This window comes from Bubalus kerabau, chromosome 8 (assembly GCF_029407905.1).
Source record: "Bubalus kerabau isolate K-KA32 ecotype Philippines breed swamp buffalo chromosome 8, PCC_UOA_SB_1v2, whole genome shotgun sequence".
In the NCBI taxonomy this organism is placed as follows: domain Eukaryota; kingdom Metazoa; phylum Chordata; class Mammalia; order Artiodactyla; family Bovidae; genus Bubalus; species Bubalus kerabau.
The window spans coordinates 102,501,378-102,521,638 of record NC_073631.1 but is presented as its reverse complement, the minus strand read 5'-3'; the positions used below and the strand labels follow the sequence as shown (position 1 = coordinate 102,521,638).

The following is a 20,261-nucleotide window of genomic DNA, read 5'->3' as shown; positions in this document are numbered from 1 at the left end:
TCAGCTTGCAACTATTCCTTATTTTCCCAAGACCACTGTGCTCCCTCCTCCATACACACAGGCTTTAAAAAATTTCACCTAACCAATAACCCTTCTTACCTCCAGTGTCTCGTTTGTGATACTCACAAACATATACACAATTCAGAAAGCCTTTATAAATACCTTATTTTCTAGAACTCTACTTATGTGAGTACTGAAGAGCTACTTGGGGAACTTAATACTTTCATAAACAGGGTGCTCTCACTAGGGAACTTAGGATTGTTAAAGAATGTTTTTTCTTGGCTAAACCAAAATCTTTTTCCCGTTTGTGCTTCTTGTCAAATATGTGAAGGCAGTATCCACTTGTCTAGTAACTTCTAGACATAGATGAAACATCCTTAGTCCTTTTAATCTTTTCACATTTAACATGGTTTCTAGTTCTCTTTAGTCTGTTTCTCCTCCACATATTTTGACATTACATTGAATGGCTTTCTTGAAATGTGGAGGTCATAGTTTAGTAATCCAGATGTGATTAGAGAATCTACTTTATCATTAACACTTTTTTTATTACTAATATTTGTATATTCCTTTATAGTTTACACAGTCTCTTTATAAAAATATCCTGTGGAGTAGATATTATCCCTATTTGGTGAATGAGGAAACTGAGGCTCAGAGTGGTTATCATTTGTGATTGGCTCAGTGTCATACAGTTGATAATTTGGACATTTCACATCTATTTATGTGGGCTTAATGTTATTTTTTAAAAATTCTATTACCTAATTGTTATGAAATGGTGTAAGTAAAACTACTAAACCTTTTTCATACATGTGACTGGTTAGTTAGATCTCTCCATCCTGTACTTTGCAAATGTATTTTTGAAAACCTGAATGTAACCATGTTAAACTGTGTGTTTGGATTTGGTGTAGAGTGTACCCTTGTTTGTATATTACCATCTCAACAAGTTTATGGTATGAGACTATGTGATTATAAAGTGAGAGATAAATGTTATTAATAACATTAATAGTGAAGAGTTTAAGGATTTTAATTTAAGAATAGTTGTAGTTTTAATTATTGATTCTGTCATCTGTAGAATTGGCTTTTTGTTTGCATGTTTAAATAAACGTTGTCGGTTTTGTTAAGTATAAGAAGAAGCATGGAGTCAAAGATAAGCCAAGCACTATCTCAGGAACTTCCAGACTAACACACAGTGTCTTTAGCTCTGTGACAGTTCATCTAAACACTGCTGTCATCCATGCTGTACTTTAGAATCTTATACCAAAAGGTTACCATTAGAAAACTTCTAGAAACTGCTGAATTCAAGATGTATCATAGTTATATCCTAGAAAGTCTGTAGTCTTTCCAAAGAATAAATTACTTTGATATGGAAATATACTTTATGGAAATGTATTTTGGCTTTCATTGACTGCTCTATTTCTTTTGTTTTATGGCATTGATGTTTTGGTGGGATAGAAATGGAGTTTAGCTGTGAAGTCTTTGAGTTTGGGCAGGCAACAGAAGAAGAAAGGAAATGGATCCCGGAATTTAGAAGGAGGACATTTCCAGTGGGAAACAATTGTCAGTGGAAGCTGCCTTCACGACTGCTGTTCACCTCAAAGTTAAACTTCCTGTGTATTTCATTAGGAAAGGAGCTGAGGTTTTAGTCCAAAATGTTGCGTATTATTTCTCATGAAAAATGACCCCAAATGCAAACAGTAGAGCAGTGCTTGCAAAACCTCTCATGTTCACTTCTAAAGAAATCAGGTGTCTTCCAATCTGTTTCAAAAATTTCCCTAGAACCCATTTTAAGCATTTAGCTTACAGAGCTGCCTTTTCTTTCTTTCCTTGTAATTCTCTTAACAATGGTTTTGTGATGACGTCTCTGAGGATGAATACCCTGGAAGAGCACCCATGTTGCACCTAGAAATTTTAAGCCTACTGAAACTGAGTAGATGTTCTTTTACTGTCTTTGTATCTCTTGTGACTTACAGTTCTCTCTCCACATTGCTTATTCTGTCCTTTCTGGTTTGAGGATCATGCTCTTTTATAAAGAAGATGGAACGAGGCAGAATGAAGATGGAACTACATAGCTCTGACTTTCCTCAGGACTTAACATTATGACAGGCTGAGCCGTTGCCTTTTCCTAATTTTCTTCTGTTCCAAACTTAGCTTTTTTTTTTTTTTTTTTTTGCCTTCAGCATTTTTCACAAGCTTCAGATCATTATGGATTCTGATTTTAATCCTCAAGGATTATGATACTCTTATCCACAGGTAGGTTACATAACTCTATCCAGTCTTATCCCATGAGACTCTCCCTGCACAAGAACTAGTTTCTTTAGATTTTGCCCCTATTTATTTTCCTTATTAGATTATTATATAGTCTGAACATAGTTAGAATGTTCATATTTTTGCATCTTCTATTGTCTATGAATCACTGCCTCCTTTAACCTCGGGACCACGCTGACCCGGGTCAACCGTTCTTTTTTTTTTTTTTTTAAAAACTTCTTTGGAAAGACGTTTTCTCAAAAAAACTGGAAGCAAATGTTCAGGGCTCCTCATTTAGGAAACATTAAATACCTCTTGAGGTTCAGAAACTGTTCACTGTACACAAAGAGGATCAAATCAAGGCCCTTTCTGAAGCAACTCACAGGGTAGTAGAAAAAAACTGATAGACAAATGAATGCAGTTCACTGAGGTGGTTACAGAAGTAGGCAGGATGCCAGCCATCCAAGAACTCCCATCAGTTAGTCTCATTTCTTCTTAAAGTCCTAAGGTGATGTCACATACTTTAGGGCTTCTATTGTGTTCACAGTAGCCAACCTGTGCTTTGTTGGTCAGAAGTCCAGAAGAAAATTTTTCCTCTGTTTCCACTTTGGGAAAGGTGAAGGCAGGGGTCAGGAGATGAATTTTATCAGGTTTATTTTCTCCTGGCAGATTCAGATCTCAGAGATGTCAGAGTAGTTGACATTCTCCATGTCCCCGCAGTTTAATTGGGTGAGATCATATTCTGATGGATCCACGTATCTTCTCCTGGGTGGTAAGCTCCCTCAGTCATCCTTGGATGTCCTCATAGGGCTTTTGTTCATAGTTCGTAGTTTCGTGCTCACTTAAATGCTTTCTTTCAAGCTTCCAACTTCAGATTTTGTCAGTTTCTTACATTGGATTGTTGTCCCTCCCATCGTTCAGTTTTGTGTATTCTGGTTCAGGCTCCACCTAATGCTTCTGAGAATGTATTGTCTTCTCCTCCATTGACTTCTCAGTAACCTTTTTCTTCATTCTAAATGAGGCTTTATATATAGACTTCTTTCTATAGATACTTTTTCCTGTTGTGTTTGTTTTTTCTTTTTTTCCTTAAATAGATTTTGCTTCTTCAGATCCTTCATAAAGCAAACATCTAGATGTTTTCCCGGCTCTCATTAAAGGATCTGATTCTTCTCCAAAAACAAGCTTACAGATCCTTGTAGGAACATTCTAGAAGAGAGAAGTGCACATTGTGCACAGCACATCTATGTGTCCTGTACCATGCACTGTGTTTTGTGATTAGCTGCTTCTGCTGCTCTCTGTTCAGTATGGAATGCCTTTCCCTTTTCCACATCAGCTTCTCTTCCCCTGAGCGTCTCCAGCCATCATTCGTCCTGCATGCAGAAAGGCACAGTTGTTCATTTTCTTCCTTGTGCCCCACAGGACTTTGTTCATATCACGGTACTTATTATCACATGCCATGTCGTTTTTTAAACATGTCTGCCCTCTTCTCTTGGCCTGTGAGTCCTGCCAGGGCACAGACTGGATGGTAGTGTGCTTGGTGGTGAGAACATGCACTTTGGAATCAGAATGGATATGATTACTGACTTCAGCAGTTTTGAACTATTTACTCACTGTGCACTTTATGTACTTGATATCCTAGTACCAACAACCCAATGGGCTAGGTAGCAGTTTCATTTTCCAGAGTCAACTTAGTCTCCTCATTTATAAAATGAAACTACTACTTAACTCATTGGATTGTTGGTACTAGGATATCAGGTACATAAAGTGCATAGTGAGTGAATAGTGTCTAGAGTAGAAAAATGGATAGAATATAGCTAATAGGCCTGTTTACTGTCTCATGCACATAATATTAGAATGTCTTTTAAAAAAAAAGTATTCCTGATTTATTTTGGTAAATTGGATTTTAAAAGTTAAGTTTATTTGTGTTTTGACATCTCAAGCACTATTGAAAGCATATTTTAGTGGCCTCTTTTCTTCAGAGAGGCCTTTTGGGCCCCCAAACTTAGCTGATTCCTCCTTTCAGAAGGATTTGCATCCCTTTTGGTAGAACAGGTCGAATCGCTACATTATACAGATATTATGTAAATAGGCCTTTGCGGGGAAAGTGGTTTTTCAGCTCCTCTCAAGTTGGGAATTTGATTCAGCAGGTGTCTTGAAGCATGTCTCGTTTCTAAGACACTGAGCTGTATGCTCAAGAAGGTATAAGACAGCCTCCTTCAGGCATGCCAGCAGAGCTGTGAGAGAAGAGGAGAGCACATGTGAGAGTGTACCGGCTGTCTCAGCACGGTGTGCGGCTGCAGGAGCGCGGTCCAGACCACCGTGCTCATCCAGGATCATCTGTGGGGAAGACTTGGCTTTTGAAGAGTAAAGATTAATTGAAGAGATCAGGAAACCATTCTAGACAAGGAGGAAGGAAGGAAGTAGAGACAGTCCAGAAGGCCTAAATCATATTTAGCTGATCCTCAGGGCCTCTCTTTTCCTGTTTGTGTCATTTCTACTCTGAGTTCTTAGAATGTTTCACTTAATTTAATCTCTACTTTCAGATCTATTAAACCCTCAAGATTTTGTGCGCCAGCAAATGTGCTGTGCAGTAGTGGTCTGTTTTGCTTTTTATAACAAGCATAATTCTAGAAAATCTGAGGTTCAGTTCTTTTTGTTCAGATGGAATAGCTTTTTTTTTTCCCCATAAACAAGCTGATTTTATAAATCTGTTGGAAAGAATTCATTCACATTTTAGTTAATAAATTGAAATGATTGTTGTGACTGTCTTAGAGAAAAGCATTCCTGTATCATAAAGGCTTTCTTTTAATTTCTGATAGAAATTTTGTGTGCTCTTTAAAGTTTGGTTTTATATATAGGACAAGCATAATTCATTTCTATTTCAGTTGCTTAGAGATATGTTGAAGTATGAGAAAGTTTAGGCTTTCTTGAAATCATATACTGATGGAGATAGACCCCATCCCCAAATTCATAGGAATTAATATCTAATAGGGCTGGGGAAGGCGGGGAGTTTAGCAAGGGGTAGAGTGGCTAAGACAGGCCATACTCAGTGTCCTAAAAATGAATATTTGAGAGTCTAAGTAGCAAGAATTAATCATAATGGGAACTAAATTTCTGACAGACAGCCCCTTGTACCAAGAAAGATTTGTTTCACAAGAAAAGGAAGATTAAAGCTTTTTAGAAAACAAGATCAAATTGAGGAGACTTTGGGGAGTAGTGGTGAGATAAGTATTAAAAACTGAAGAGCAGAATAAACTCTTTTAGGAATGTTTTGGGACTGGAACTCTCAGTGACTACTTCCCAGTTGAGTTAGACTGCTAACAGAAATTTAACTTGAAATAAGAGGTCTCTGGTCCTAGGGACTGTAGGTGGGAACAGAGTAATGAAAGGATCAGGGCTGAAAATGTGGACCAGTTGTCCCTGCCCAAACAGGAAAGTGGAGAAATTGGTAGATTTGTGACTGTAGTTACATCTAGCTAGTTTAATTAATAAGACCTATGTGTTTATAATAAAAAGACCTTGTGGAGGGGAACCAAAGAGAAGGTAGAGGCAAGAATGCCAAGTGGAGATAAAATCATGACCTGGTGGTATGTATTGTATTAGAGGAAACAAAAACTTGGAATAGCCGTTTATTTTAGAATTCCCCTTAAGTGTGTTTTATTTCACCGTGTTATTATACATAGATCCTCTGTCTTCTATCTTAGCAGGTCTTGTTTTTCAAGTGCAATCTTACCTGCTACCCTGAAATGTGAAATAGATGAAATCAGGAGGTGGGAGCAGATGTGTTGTCCTTCTACCCTTATCCCTTTAACTTCTTCCTTAGTGGCTCCTAAGGTGGTTTTGCGGTCTGTATAACCAATTTGAAAATTTTTCTCTTAGATAAAGATTTTATGCAAGCCAGAAGAAATCACTGGCTTATCACCAGTGATGATTTATCATAAGGAGCAGATTTTCCCACAGTCTTGTTCTCTGTAGCAAAGTTTTATATTTTATAATAACATATTGCAGTTAACCTGAGGAACAGAAAGGAGAGAAGTCCACTTGGCTGCTGTAACGTGTGCTCTTACCTAAAGCCATTCAGCTTTTCCTGCTTTTGATTTTCTGTGAAAGCCCTGATGTCAGAACACAGCTTAATTTGATTTTGTAATATGTTATAATCATTGCTTATAAAATGGATCTTTATGTGTATTTTCTAGCAAATAGTTGGGGTAGGTATATAAAAACGCCAAAGATTGTTTTAACGTGTCATGGATTTTTCAGGCTCAGGGCATCTGTGGACTTTAAACTCCATGAATGAGAGGCTACAACTCTCACCTGCATTTCTACACGTGTGCCTACCTAGCCTCTCTTTTCACTAAACTTTTATAGCATTTGTTAATCATGTACAACCCCATGACATTTCTTCTGTCGGTTTTACAGACTGTGGTTGTTGAGCTTTTCCCCATGTTTGCATTGTCTCACCATCTAGACGTTAAGCTGCTTAAGAACAGAAATTAAGGCATAAGGGCTTTGTCCTCCCTGCGTACCGTAGGCATTCACTAAATAGTTGCTTTGACTTTTATTTTGGCAGCCTTAACACATACATTTTCTGTTGTTGCTAAAAACTAGACTTGTCATCTTGCTTAATGCGTAATGACCGGCTTGTTACGGACTGAGTCTTAGGCTATCAGCAAACTGGCAGAATTTTAACTATAATTTCTTCCTTAATAAAACGTGTTCTGAGCTAGGTAAATTGAAGTATACTGATGTTTCTTACACAGTGGAGTATGAGAATGTGATATAAGACATCTTGAAAGTACTTTAAATTTTGTCTTTGAGTTCTGTTCTAAAAAATAAAACTACTACAAACAACTTCACCTGCTCTCCTGCCCTTGAATTATTTAGAACCTAAAATAGTGGTTTTGTACATATTTGAAAATTACAAATTGAAAGTAAAATTTTAACATCATAAAACATTTAAACATATCAGCAATCCCTTAAAAATACACAATCCTTCCCTAATGTATTACGCTGTGCTGTGATTAGTCAGTCGTGTTCGACTCTGCCACCCCATGGGCTGTAGCCCGCCAGGCTCCTTTGTCCACGGGATTCTCCAGGCAAGAATACTGGAGTGGGCTGCCATGTCCTGCTCCAGGGGATCTCTCCAACCCAGGGCTCAAACCCAGGTCTCCCACAGTGTAGTATCGGATACTTTACCATTTGAGCCACCAGGGAAGCCCAGTGTATTATGCTACTTCTAATTAAATACGTTAACACTAAAATTAGTATCGTTTAGTATAAAGTATGTTCAGTGACATGATTTTCATTGTAGTTTGCTTATGGTAAGTTTATTGTTGTTTGTTTATTTGGCTGCTCCAGGTCTTAGTTGTGGCATGTGAGATCTAGTTCCCTGACCAGGGATCAAACCTGGGCCTCCTGCATTGGGAGCACAGGGTCTTAAGCACTGGACCACCAGGGAAGTCCCTGCTTACAGAAAGTTTAAAGGGCTTTCTCATGTCTTTGTGTTTGTACTGTGTTGGTGGTGAGAAGGCTTATTAGTTAGGTTGACTGCACAGCACCTCTGGGAGAATGCTGGTATCAGCTCTACATTCCTGGGAGGAGACTGTTGTGCACAGAGCCACTTCCTGGCAACTGAGAAATGTTCTTACCTTGGCTTTTTGGAAACTACTATCTATTCAGTATTGAGTATTAAAAAAAAATTGTTGTTAGGCATTTATCAAGTAATAAATGGGCTTCAAATTGCTTTTCCTTCTCTTATTTGATCCTTATAAGAGAAAAAAGCAGATGTTATAAAATAGGGTCCTGACATATTAAGGGGTGGCTTCCCTGGTGGCTCAGAGGTTAAAACGTCTGCCTGCCATGCAGGAGACCTGGGTTCGATCCCTGGGTCGGGAAGATCCCCTGGAGAAGGAAATGGCAACCCACTCCGGTATTCTTGCCTGGAGAATCCCATGGACGGAGGAGCCTGGTGGGCTACAGTCCACGGGATATTAAGAGACTTGCATGCACTTATATGTTCAAGGTTATGTTAATTATGGTTGCCTTATAGAGTCCATCTGCAATTTTCAGCCCAGTGTTTTCTCCGTTACAGCTATTGACTTGTATGTAGTGAATTTATATGCCAGTGTGAAGTCCTGTATAAGCAAAGGGAAATGAAGTCGCATCAGGTTGCATCCAAGTTGCTATTTAAAAGGAAATATGTATTCGAATGGAATTATTTAGAGTCCTAGAAACAAAGGAATCAACTTCCTTTGTGTCGGTGGTTGTCAACAAGGGATAATTTTGCCTCTGCACACCCCAGTAGCTATTTGGCAATGTCTGGAGACATTTCTCATTGTCAGAATTGGCGGTGGGGGGGTGGGGGTGTTGTGCACAGGAGCTACTAGCATCCAGCAGTGCTGCTAAACACCTACAGGGCAGAGGACAGCCCCTGCATGACGAGAAACGAACTGTCATTTCTCCTGAATGTCAGTTGTGCCGAGGTTCATCTGCCCTGCCGTGTGTATTGCAAGGAATGGAATTACCAGAAGCCCTCTCAGCCAGAACAGATTTGGGCCAGAGGTGGGGTGGGAATGTGGGCAGGGAGGTAGAGTAGGTGATTACAGGTGTGGCTGTTGAAGTTTTGATGGATTTATCTGATTTCCTTTTTCTTGGCCTTTCTTTGTGCCAACACTTGGCATAGCAATCGTAGAGAAAACAGTGAAGAAAACTTCTTTTTGCAAGCAGCTGAGAAGAGTGGTCCCGTACCCTGAGCTAATGATGTCAGTCCACTTCCTGTGACACTTGCAAGTTCACTGCAAGCCCTCCAGCCACGCTTTCAGGCTCCCATGATGTCTAGGCACATTCATGACTTTTGTTTTTTGGCAAGATTGTAAGAGTTATAAACTAGCCAATTTATTTCCCAAGGTATTTTATAATCATAGTTCGCCTTGGGAGGATCTAAGTTCCTTGTTTCTATATCATGTGCCATCTTTGAGTGTCTATGGCCAACATACTCTTGCTTGATTTCATTACCCTAAAATCAGAGAAAATAAAGGTTATTTTTTAGAGGACTTTTTAAGTTCACAGCAAAATTGAGTGGAGTACAGAAAGTTCCCGTATACCTCCTGCCTGTGAGCAGATATCTTTGATTTTATTGTAATACTAATTTTCAGATAAACTTTATATAGTTGCAAATGTTATTCTGTTAATGCAGAGTTCCTTAGTTCCAGCTTTCACTAAATGTAAAGCAAAAGTAAGGAGAAGATGGGTTTTTACTAAGTTACGGGTGTTTTTTTTTTTTTTTTTTTTTTTCTTTTTCCTTGTGTAGTAGAAGAGGGAACCTCAGTTTATCTTAATAGGCTTTTTGTTGAGTTTGGCTACCTAAAGTTCAAGGGCATTAATCTTCCTTAAAGTTTTCCCATGTAGTTGTACATCACCTTTTTATATTGGGGAGATTTTTTTTTTCCCCTTCCTGTGAAGTTTTCCTTTTTATTTTTTTAATTTTTTTTTATTTTTTAGTTTTATTTTATTTTTAAACTTTACATAATTGTATTAGTTTTCCTTATTTAGAATTCAATTTTTGGTTAACGGAAACCTTGAGCATCCCTTGGACTGCGAGGAGATCCAACCAGTCCATCCTAAAGGAGATCAGTCCTGGGTGTTCATTGGAAAGACTGATGTTGAAGCTGAAACTCCAGTACTTTGGCCACCTGATGCGAAGAGCTGACTCATTGGAAAAGACCCTGATACTGGGAAAGATTGAGGGCAAGAAAAGGGGACGACAGAGGATGAGATGGTTGGATGGCATCACCAACTAAATGGACATGGGTTTGGGTGGACTCTGGGAGTTGGTGATGGACAGGGAGGCCTGGCGTGCTGCAGTTCATGGGGTCGCAAAGAGTCGGACATGACTGAGCAACTGAACTGAACTGAACTGAAACCAAGTTAAGTTATTCAGTGTGACAGTGTGACTGCTTTACAGGTTAGAATGTGCCGTAGCCACCAAACCTTGTAATTGAGAGTGTTCTAGGACTTTATTAGTATGATTTTGTTAATGCCTCATGCAGTTGGAGCCAAGAGGAGACTGATGGTTGTGTTGTCGATTAGAATTTTTTCACCCTGGCTGCCAAGTCTCGTTTGTTCCTTTAGTGAAATATTTCTTCTGCAAGTCATGACTGATGGACATTCTATAATGTTTCTGTGTTTTTTTGCTTCATTTTCATCATGGGTCTCACAGGCCTCTGGAATTTGCCTTAAACATTTAACTTGTTAAAAAGCTAAATAATAGTCTATACAAATACAAGGCAAATAAATAGTCTATACAAAATCTAGAGCTTGGTGTTACTTAAAAAAAAAAAAAATCTCAGATAAGGTCTGGCTTTCAAGTGTTGACTATATACGTTATGTGACTTAGACAAATTATTCTAGAGTCTGTTTCTTTATCTGTTAAATGCATGCTATTCCTCCTGCCCTGCATACCTCACAACATGAACATCAAATGAAATAATGACTGTGAGAGTGCTTTGTGAAGTGTACAGCACAGTGCAAGTATGAGGCAGGAAGCAAATAGAAGGGTGAGCCTTAGGAAAGGACACTGATGGTGACTTGGAATTTTGTTTGAAGAGTTTATTTTCCTTTCTACTGACTCGTATGGTGTAGATTGCTTCTTCATTTAGGTAAATTCAGAGATGACTTGCTGAATTTGTTTGTAGTTTTTGTCTTCTTATGAATAACGTCAGTAGGGTTAAAAGCTTCACTGACTGAAATGTTTTAATTTAGCATAGGTCAGTGATGAGGGCAAAGGAAAAATTATAAAAAGAAAACTAAATTCACCAAATAGCCTAGACTGTACCTGATGAAGTATCATTGTCATCATCATCATTAATGGTGATTTCTCATCAGTTCTGTAGAACTCAGTTTTCTGTGCTCTTCTCAAGAACTGCAGTCCGTAGCTTGACCTACCATCCTAGTCTCAATAAGACAGTTATTCTAAGTTGTAATTACACTTTACCCTTCCCTTCCCCCCAAGCAATTAGTTATATGCCATGTGGATTCTGGATGGTAGCAGATCCAGTGAGTTTAGTCGCAATTTATGAAAGCCTTTTTATCTTGATAGCATCTTATCATATTTGCTGCTATTTATAGAGCCAGGGCAATGGCACCCCACTCCACTACTCTTGCCTGGAAAATCCCGTGGATGGAGGAGCCTGGTGGGCTGCAGTCCACGGGGTTGCTAAGAGTCAGATACGACTGAGCGACTTCACTTTGACTTTTCGCTTTCATGCATTGGAGAAGGAAATGGCAACCCACTCCAGTGTTCTTGCCTGGAGAATCCCAGGGACGGGGGAGCTTGGTGGGCTGCCGTCTATGGGGTCGCACAGAGTCGGACACGACTGAAGTGACAGCATAGCATAGCATAGAGCCAGGGAACTAACCACAGGACTCCAGGTCTTGTGTTGTGAATGATTGGTAGAACTGTAAGGACAGAGTGGGCAGGCCACTGGAAATGATTCCGTTCAAAGGGTAGCTTCGCCCCTGCGTCCTTGGCCTTTCTGACTAATGGAAAAATACTCTCTTCAGATTCAAAAGCCTATTCATTATGCCTTTCGTCTCTGAAATACATGATCAGTTTTATAATCAGGAAGAACTTAATTTTTTTTTTTTTCCATTGGCTTATGTTTGCTTTTCATAAAATGGCTTTTTTTTTTTTTTTTTTTTCATTTGATGGGCTCAGAATACAATCCTATACTGAACTTCACAAGCTTGCTTTTTTTATGTATAGCATAAATTACCTCAGCTGGCTACACGCCCCACTAACTGAAACTTTGTAGTGGAGCTGGAACCAAATTATGCTCCGGAGCATTGAGTCTTTAAACTGGACTGTTGGCTTACAAAAGCAAATGGTGAAGCGTCTGTCAGGGCAAGAAGCTCCCTCTCCTGATCCTTGAGCAAGTTTTTCCACACTGATTTCAGGGGCTCCAAGCTCACGAGCAAAATCCTAACCAAGTTTATCTTGCTAGGACAACCCATTCTAGATGCTCAATAAAGAAAGAATAATTCTTCTCCCACTTAACCACAAAAGAACAACATATGTTTCTAACGTCAGCTTTTTATTTTTTTTTTTATCTTTCATTTTTTTGTTGGTAAATCTCCCAGACAACAGCAGTTCTGTAGAGAGTTTAAATATGAAGGAATGGCAGGACGGGCTAAGGGCACTTCTACCCAACATTAACATCAACTTTGGTGGACTGCCCAATTCTTCCTCCCCCTCCAACGCCAACCACAGTGCACCAGCGTCCAACACTGCCACCACCGCCAGCCCGAGTTGGGACCGCCCTGGCAGCTGGACAGACCCAGCCATCATCACAGGTAACTTTCTCGTTCCTTCAGCTCCACTGACTGCCACCCGTTTGGTTTTTAGCACAGATGATCTAAAAGCAGAGGTCTCGGCAACATAATCTTCCCCCAAAGTCACAAGTGTGTGGCAGCTTCTTTGATCCTCTGGGGTCACGTAGCCTCAGTTGTAAACTCTGTTGGCCTCGTTGTGTAATAAGGCGTTTGGTACCTAGGTTGCTTCCTTTGATGTCAGTAGGTGCTCACGTCTGACAGCATGCGTGTATTTTGTAGGTCTCAAAGTACAAAAGGATCCAACTTATCCTCTTAAAGGAACATACTCCACTTTAAAACATAAAGCTCTCTATTATAAGGCTATCTGGTCCGTGTATCCCTACTAGAGAAGGAGAAGCACAATTGGGAAATACCGTCATGCAATCTTGGGGACTGGTTTTTGAAACTCCACCTCTGTGACACGGGGGGATAATGTCTGTATAGTTGAAGAGGAGGCGTGGGTTTGTGTGACAATAAATCGTGGTTGTTGTGGGTGGAGGATAAATGCAACGTAAGGCTGAGAACATCTTATTTGGACGGAGTTGAAAATTGCATTTCTTATTGGATAAACTAAGCACCTTAAAATATTTGTTTGATGAATTTCTTATTCTCTCTGCACAGACTCACCATCTTCTTCTTGTTTTGTTTTCTCTCCTTAGGTATTCCAGCATCTTCAGGAAACAGTTTAGACTCTCTTCAAGATGACAATCCTCCACACTGGCTAAAATCCCTTCAGGCCCTCACAGAGATGGACGGCCCCACTGCCGCTCCGTCACAAACCCACCACAGCGCCCCCTTCAGCACACAGATCCCTCTGCACAGAGCCAGTTGGAATCCCTACCCTCCTCCTTCAAACCCTTCCAGCTTTCACTCCCCACCCCCAGGCTTTCAGACAGCCTTCAGACCCCCCAGCAAAACCCCCACAGATTTATTACAGAGTTCAACACTGGACCGCCACTAGGGAAAGAGGGGAATCCATTAGAAAACGCAGGATTTGTCCCCCCCTGTTTTCTCCCTCTCAGCCCACCCAGAGCTCCCTTCTCATCTCTTACGTTCTGAAGAATCCAGTTCCTGATCAATTTTTTTTTTTTTCTCCCTACCCCCAGATGCAATGCGATCACAGGGTCATTACCATCTTTCTTTTTTAATTGTAAAAGTTTCTGTTGATCCAGCATTCAAGTGACACTGTTGAATGTTTTCTAAAAATGCCTTTTTAAGGAGGAAAAAAAAAAAAAGAAATCAAAGGGCAGTCTCGAAACTTAGAAAATTACTGTTTGTCTGTTGCGCATAATAATGATATAATCTGCTTAGCAGAAAATGACGATTAATCTCTAGGAAAGGTGAAGTAAATGCATTATCAACTGCAGAAGTTTGAAAACCAGGTTGAAATGAGATTGCTAAATGCATGGGGGAAAGCAGTGGTCCTGGCATCCATCTTGTATTCAGCTTATCACTATTGCAGGGAAAATGCTTTTAATTTAATTTTTAATTATTTTGGAAACTTGATTGTGTTGTTAAGCTTAAGAATTTATTGGAAGTTGATGGAAAGATAAATTGATCTGTAGTAGTAACTGGCCTGTTGCTAAAGAGTTTATAAGGAGGGGAGGGAGAAGTGATTTTTTTAAAGGAGAAAAAATTTTGACTTTAGATTTAAAATAAATTCATATGTTTTAAAGAAAAAAAGTATTCACAGATTTAATACCTATGCATAATATATATGAGCTGAAATATAAGTGATTTTGTCAATCTTTCTCCTCTGTCAGAATCTTTTTTTTCTTTTTACCGTAAATTCACCTGACTGAGGGCACTCTGAGATAGCACTGCTCTGGGGCCATCTGATCACCATCAGGAGCAAATCTCTGACCTCCTTGCCTGCAGCTTTTACTTAACCCTGTAGTTTCTGGACGTTTGTGCAGTATTGAAAAGACAGGAGAAAAGAAAACAGAAACCTGGTTATAACCTGATGCTAAAACTAAAAAAAAAAAGGAAATGTACCTCTTTCTTCAGAATTAAAACTAAAATCTTAAATAAAACAGAAAACTTGATGATGACCCCTGAGTTGTTCTTGTTTTTGTTTTTCCATTTTGTTGCATGTGAATTTGAAACATTTTGTGGTAACAGTCATCGGGTGTATCCATGGATTTTATATCTTCAACAATAGGGAAGATGGGTTAAAAGAAGAAACTAGAAAAAAAATTAATCTTACTGTCAGGCATTGCCATGTGTGATGACCAGCCCATCTTATCTTCAAGAGTTCCTCTTCCAGTGGCTTTCAGTAGAAGATGCTTCTTTGTGCTGTTGCATTGTGTGGGCCACACCTTCCCAACTGAGAAGCCTCACGTGCCACAAAGGAGCACATAGGCTGTGTCGTGCTGAGACGGTGGTGGTCTCGGGGAGACCTGGCAGGACCAGCAGGCAGGGTGCCATCCAAGTAGCAGCACGTGTGCATGCTACGATGGGAAAGAGGAAAGAGCTCGGAAACACCGATGCAGGAAACCCACAGAGACGTCTTTCGTGACCAGCTGTTCTAGGGAGGACCTAAGAGGGAGAGTCACACCACTGACCAACGATGAGGATGAGGTTGCTAGAAATCTGCGTGATTTAGGTTACATTTAGAAGTCCAAAGCTGGAGTTGGTATATTTCCAGCTACTTCCATTAAGCAGATCTTTGTGGGATGAATTAAGTAGATCTTTTGAGATTTTACATTCTGGTTTTTTTCAGGTTGATTGGCCTTCTTCTTACCTTTAATCTGTACTTCAATTTGATACCAAAAATTTTTTTTAACAATCTGAAGAATGTGAAGCAGATTGTCTCAAATACATGTCACCACAAGTAGATATGACTGGGTGAACAGCAAATTGTGTTTTAAAAAATTAACCACAATGTAACCTGTGATAGGAGAAGACTATAGGCTGTAGGCTTTCTTTGGTCTGTAAGCTTTACTTCAGTTGCCTACATCTTCCAGTTGCCTAAATCTTTACTTTGTGCTGCAGATGGTTGCCCAACACACAAGTAATATCAGGTAGTTGTGAATTATAATCAAGGCTTTGGGGCATTCGGGCCAGGGGGTTTGGTATGTCAATAAAAATGTAAAAGGAGGGCAATTCTATTTTGCATGGCTATGCTATGATTGTGTATATGCTTAATGAATCATATATACAGAAGACCTTATAAAATATATAAATACCATTTAAAGAATAATAAAACCCTATATGCCTACCACCTCAGTTAGAAATAGAACTACAATATCTTGAAAGACCTCCTATCTCTCCCTTTCCAATTTTCTTTTCTTCCCATCAACAGAACCATGATCTTGATATCTGTGCTAATTTTTCTTTTTAAAGTCTTGCCATGACATACGTATCCCTGAATAATGCTTTGTTTCATTTTTTATTTTTTAATTTTATTTTATTTAACTTTACAATATTGTATTGGTTTTGCCATATATCAAAATGAATCTGCCACAGGTATACATGTGTTCCCCATCCTGAACCCTCCTCCCTCATTTTTTAAAAAGCTTAAGTTGCAAACCAAAACCTAAATGTGTAAGGAAGAGCAGTATTATCAGTATCAAATCCAGGCTTTTAGAAGATAAATTGAACAGATTCTCTAGGTCATAGTTTGGCTTTAGTTTCTCTGATAATTTATAAAAGCCAGTTCTGGGGAAGACTGCAAGGTCATGAGTGAGTCCTGGAAAAGGGATGCCAGCGGGGCATCTGACAGGGCTGCCGTGAGCCTGACCCTGGGCATCTGGCAGAGACTCTGATGGAGTAGTCTGCTCTCTGTTTCCTGTGTCCAAGCTCTCTGTGGTTTCTCTCCAGTCCTCTGGAGTTGATCAAAGCCCAACCTCCTATGGGAATGGGGTGGTTTAAAAGACACGTCAGCTGATCAATTTACCAGGGCATGGAGGGGAGAAAAGAAATTTCATTAGATTTGGTCAAAATCAGATAAGTGCAAAAAAGAATCTGGACCAAACCAATTTAGGCGGTCTGCTGGCATAACAGCAATAGAAATCTTGGTTCTGACAGCCCTGTATGTCTGTCTGTGGGCTCACAATTCTTAGATCTGATGCCCTGCTGACAGTCCTAGTGTTTCCTTTACCTCTTTCCTTCTTGGGTCTTTCCCCCCCTGGATTCCTATATGCCATATCTTTTGGTCTTTTTTCCTCTAATTTTGTTGGAGTGACATCTTCCAGAAACTCCTTGAGAAATGCATGTGGGAAATAACTATTTTAGTATTTTGCATACCCGAAAATACTGTTTCAGTTGATAGTTTGGTGGATAGAAGGTATTTTTTCCTTTAGAACTTTGAAGGCCTTACTCTCTTGTCTTCTTGCTTCCAGTATTACTGTTAAATCCAAAGCCACTCGTATGTAATCCTTTTGTCTCTCTCTCTGGAAGCTTGTAGAAATTGTCTTCTGTGTTCCTTGGTATGGGTCTATGCTGAGCACAGTGGATACACACTAGGTTTTTAAAACCTGGTGACTCATGTCCTTCAATTCTAGGAAATTTTCTTATTTCATGAGTGAATTTCTTGCAGTTATTTTCTCTGCTCTTCCTTTCTAAAAATGCCCTTATTCTGGACTTTCTCCTTTTTTTTTTTTCCAATTTGCCAACTTGATCTTTTGCTCTTTCTAGGAAGCTTTATCTCGAGTTTGTTTATACGTACAATTGTCTTCTTGCATTGTTTCTGTTCCTCGCAGTTGGTTTTACCTCTTTGTTTGCTCTGATCTCTGTCTTTCCTATTAGAGACTTCGCAGATCCCTGGTAACTCTTGATATGCGCTCATGAATAAGACTAAAAAGCTGACAGGAAGTTTTGTAAACACGAAAGCATGCCAGCTTTGAACTTCACTTTGGGAAGGTCTGGAGGGGCTCTGTTGGGAAAGACCTATTGTCACTGTCTTGGGGCTTTTTCTCCTGGGCTGGTCAGATTGTCTAAAGAACAGTCTCCCCATGATGGCTGGCCACGGGGAGAGGGTCTGGGGCCGGAGCTGCTATGGGGGTCTCTGTATTCATTATGAGTATGTTTACTTCATCCTTGCTTTCAGTCCTTTTCTCTCCAGAGACTGTCTCCAAGTAAATACCTGCCCAGTTAAGAAATGTGTGGTTGCACTATGGTGTGGAGTGGGGGACTGAATCTAGGGAACTAACTTATTGAAACAGCTTTCTCAGTAAGCTTTATTTTAGCTCCGCCCCACACATTTTATCCGAGGTTCTCAGGGCACCTGGCACGGTCAGTCTGTGCCCTGGAGGGTTCTGTGGTGTGAATTGTGTCGGGTCTTAGCATTCCCTGCTGCTAGCGTGAAGTTTCTCATCAGCCAGGTGACTCAAACCGCTGCTTTCTTGGTCACCGCATTTTGCTCTGTCATCTCCTGTCAGGGTCTCCCTGCTTTTTTCTGTATTCTAATTTTAAGTTAAGTATGTAGGTTTAATCTACCATCTTAGTCCAGTTTTGTGCCCTGATGTTATAAGCTAATCGGCATAGTTTTTTAGGCAGTAAAGTGGAGGAACAAGCACTAGCCACCATGTTGTATATATATGTGTATATATCGTTTGAATGGCACCTGCCCACGTTTGTTTTGTTGACCTTGAAGTGGTTTCTCTCTTTTTAATATCCTCTTTTCCATTGAAGCTCTTTTGATTTACAATCATTAGTTTGTTTTCCCAAAGCTCGTCATACAGGGGATTTTTTTTAATGGTTAAAATTTTAATCTAGATGTCCACATTTACTGCAGTTTTAGGGGACATAGCAAGTCAGATGGATGTGGGTCATTTTCTAGGCTACACTGAGTTAGAGCAATTCTAGAAATGGCAGAGGAGGAAATAGCCTACCCTTCGCACTATATGAATTATATTTTTGTGAACAAGTAATAAGCGTCAACAGTGTGTTTCCACAAGGATTATGCCATGACAACCCATAACAGAGCTGAATGCAGTTAGCACTCTTCACCACCTGCCTGAATTTAAAGACATGGCATCCATTGCACATGTTATTCAAGTTTTTACCATCATCATTTGATTTAAGGTCCTTATTATATTTAGGGTATGTAAACTTTAAAGAGTTGACAGCTTACATACCTTAAACATAATCTTGAAACATATCCTTTGTCAGATATGGCTGTTCCCACTCAAGCGATCCATCCAAGTGAGAGATGACTGAGGACGTTAACGTGAATTCTTTAAAAACCAAATACTTATTTTGTCACAAAAATCAGTACTCAATTCTTTGTGCTTAACACATTATTAACTTAGTCTAGACATAGCTTTTAGACATGCAGGCAATTTCCTACCAGAAAGAACTGCCTTTGAAAATTCATTTCTAAAATTGCCACTGAACAAATTGATTTAAAGAAATGAGTACATGATTATGGGGGGGGGAATCCCTTTAAAGGGCAAGACAACAGTTCCTATTGGTGGTAACCCAAATAATTTGAGCATGAACGTAAACATTGGCCCAAATGTTCAAGGCACATCTCATAAGGATTGGCCATTCTAAAGCATTCGGTGCTTTGCTCCGTCTCTGGAGGAAACTGAGTGTGTCCACAGGTGTGCGTAAGTGGAGTCCTTGCTCTCCCTTCCACAGCTTCCCTCCAGAGCCGATAGGAGTGGTATATATGACCAATAGAGGTTAATAGTTCAAATAGAATATTTGTGGTAGTCTGGGTTAAAACTAAGGCTCATAAATAAGAGAATTTAAAGAGAAACATGCAAAGAGCCGACTCTAGAAAAGACCCTGATGCTGGGAAAGATTGAAGGCAGGAGGAGAAGGGAATGACAGATGGTTGGATGGCATCACTGAGTCAATGGATATGAGTTTGAACAAGGCCTGGGAGATGGTGAACAGGGAAGCCTGGCATGCTGCAGTCCATGGGGTTGCAAAGAGACAGACATGACTGAGCCACTGAACAACAACAAAGAGAAACAGTGATCTGTGGGGTATTTTTGTTTTCAGCTTTAGTATTTGCAAAACTGAGATACTATTAATAAAATACCTAACCTAAGGTCCAGAAGATTACATACAGCCCAGAGGGTTTATATATATATATATAATGTTCCAGTATTGTGAATTACCTGGCTTTTATCAGTCTCTTTAATATGCAAAAAGAAGTTGAGTTTTGTCCTGGGTCACAGATTTAATAGCAGAGCTAAAGCTCATTGTTACCCTTTCTCAGCTACATTTATCCATTACTTTGCTCATACTCCATTTCTGTTCTGAAGCTCCAAGTGCTTTGCCACCTTTCTTTTTTATATTTGTAAAATGACTAAGATAAGGATGGAATTATCTGTTTCCCCCTTGTTTTATTTTTCTTTCTCCGTATTTTAGCAAAGTGGTGGTGAAATAAAGGGTGTGAAGAGATACTTCTTGTCCCAAATCATAGAGTGTGAGTCAAAGGTTGATTGGGAAATAGAATGCTGAGGGACTTCTTGACTATGTTGTGCTTATGTTGAGTTTTGTTTACATAGACTACCAAGTTAGCCAGTACCTCCTGGATTTTGGGCAGATAAGAAAAATGAACAAGGTAATTGTTTTCAAATATTTGAAGGGCAGTTATGTAGGAGAGGAAAAACAACGAAGGACCCAACTGAGACTGAGATGTAAAGGAGAAATTTGAGCTCAATTAAGTCTAACATTTTCAAACATCTACTTTG

At 39.6% G+C, this 20,261-nt stretch overlaps 1 protein-coding gene across 5 annotated transcripts in view; it reads left to right on the top strand.

The window, feature by feature from the left end:
* The window catches only part of CNOT4 (CCR4-NOT transcription complex subunit 4), a 156,088-nt gene extending 141,428 nt beyond the window's left edge, over nucleotides 1-14,660 (top strand). For 3 of the 5 annotated variants that reach the window (XM_055590995.1, XM_055590998.1, XM_055590996.1), the window contains exons 11-12: nucleotides 12,379-12,591; nucleotides 13,269-14,660. In XM_055590995.1, coding sequence (XP_055446970.1) covers nucleotides 12,379-12,591; nucleotides 13,269-13,570 — 515 coding nt within the window. In that variant the 3' untranslated portion in view covers nucleotides 13,571-14,660. The remainder of the gene's footprint in view (nucleotides 1-12,378; nucleotides 12,592-13,268) is intronic. The other 2 variants (XM_055591000.1, XM_055590999.1) reach the window with 1 other exon arrangement.
* The last annotated feature ends 5,601 nt before the right edge of the window (nucleotides 14,661-20,261 follow it).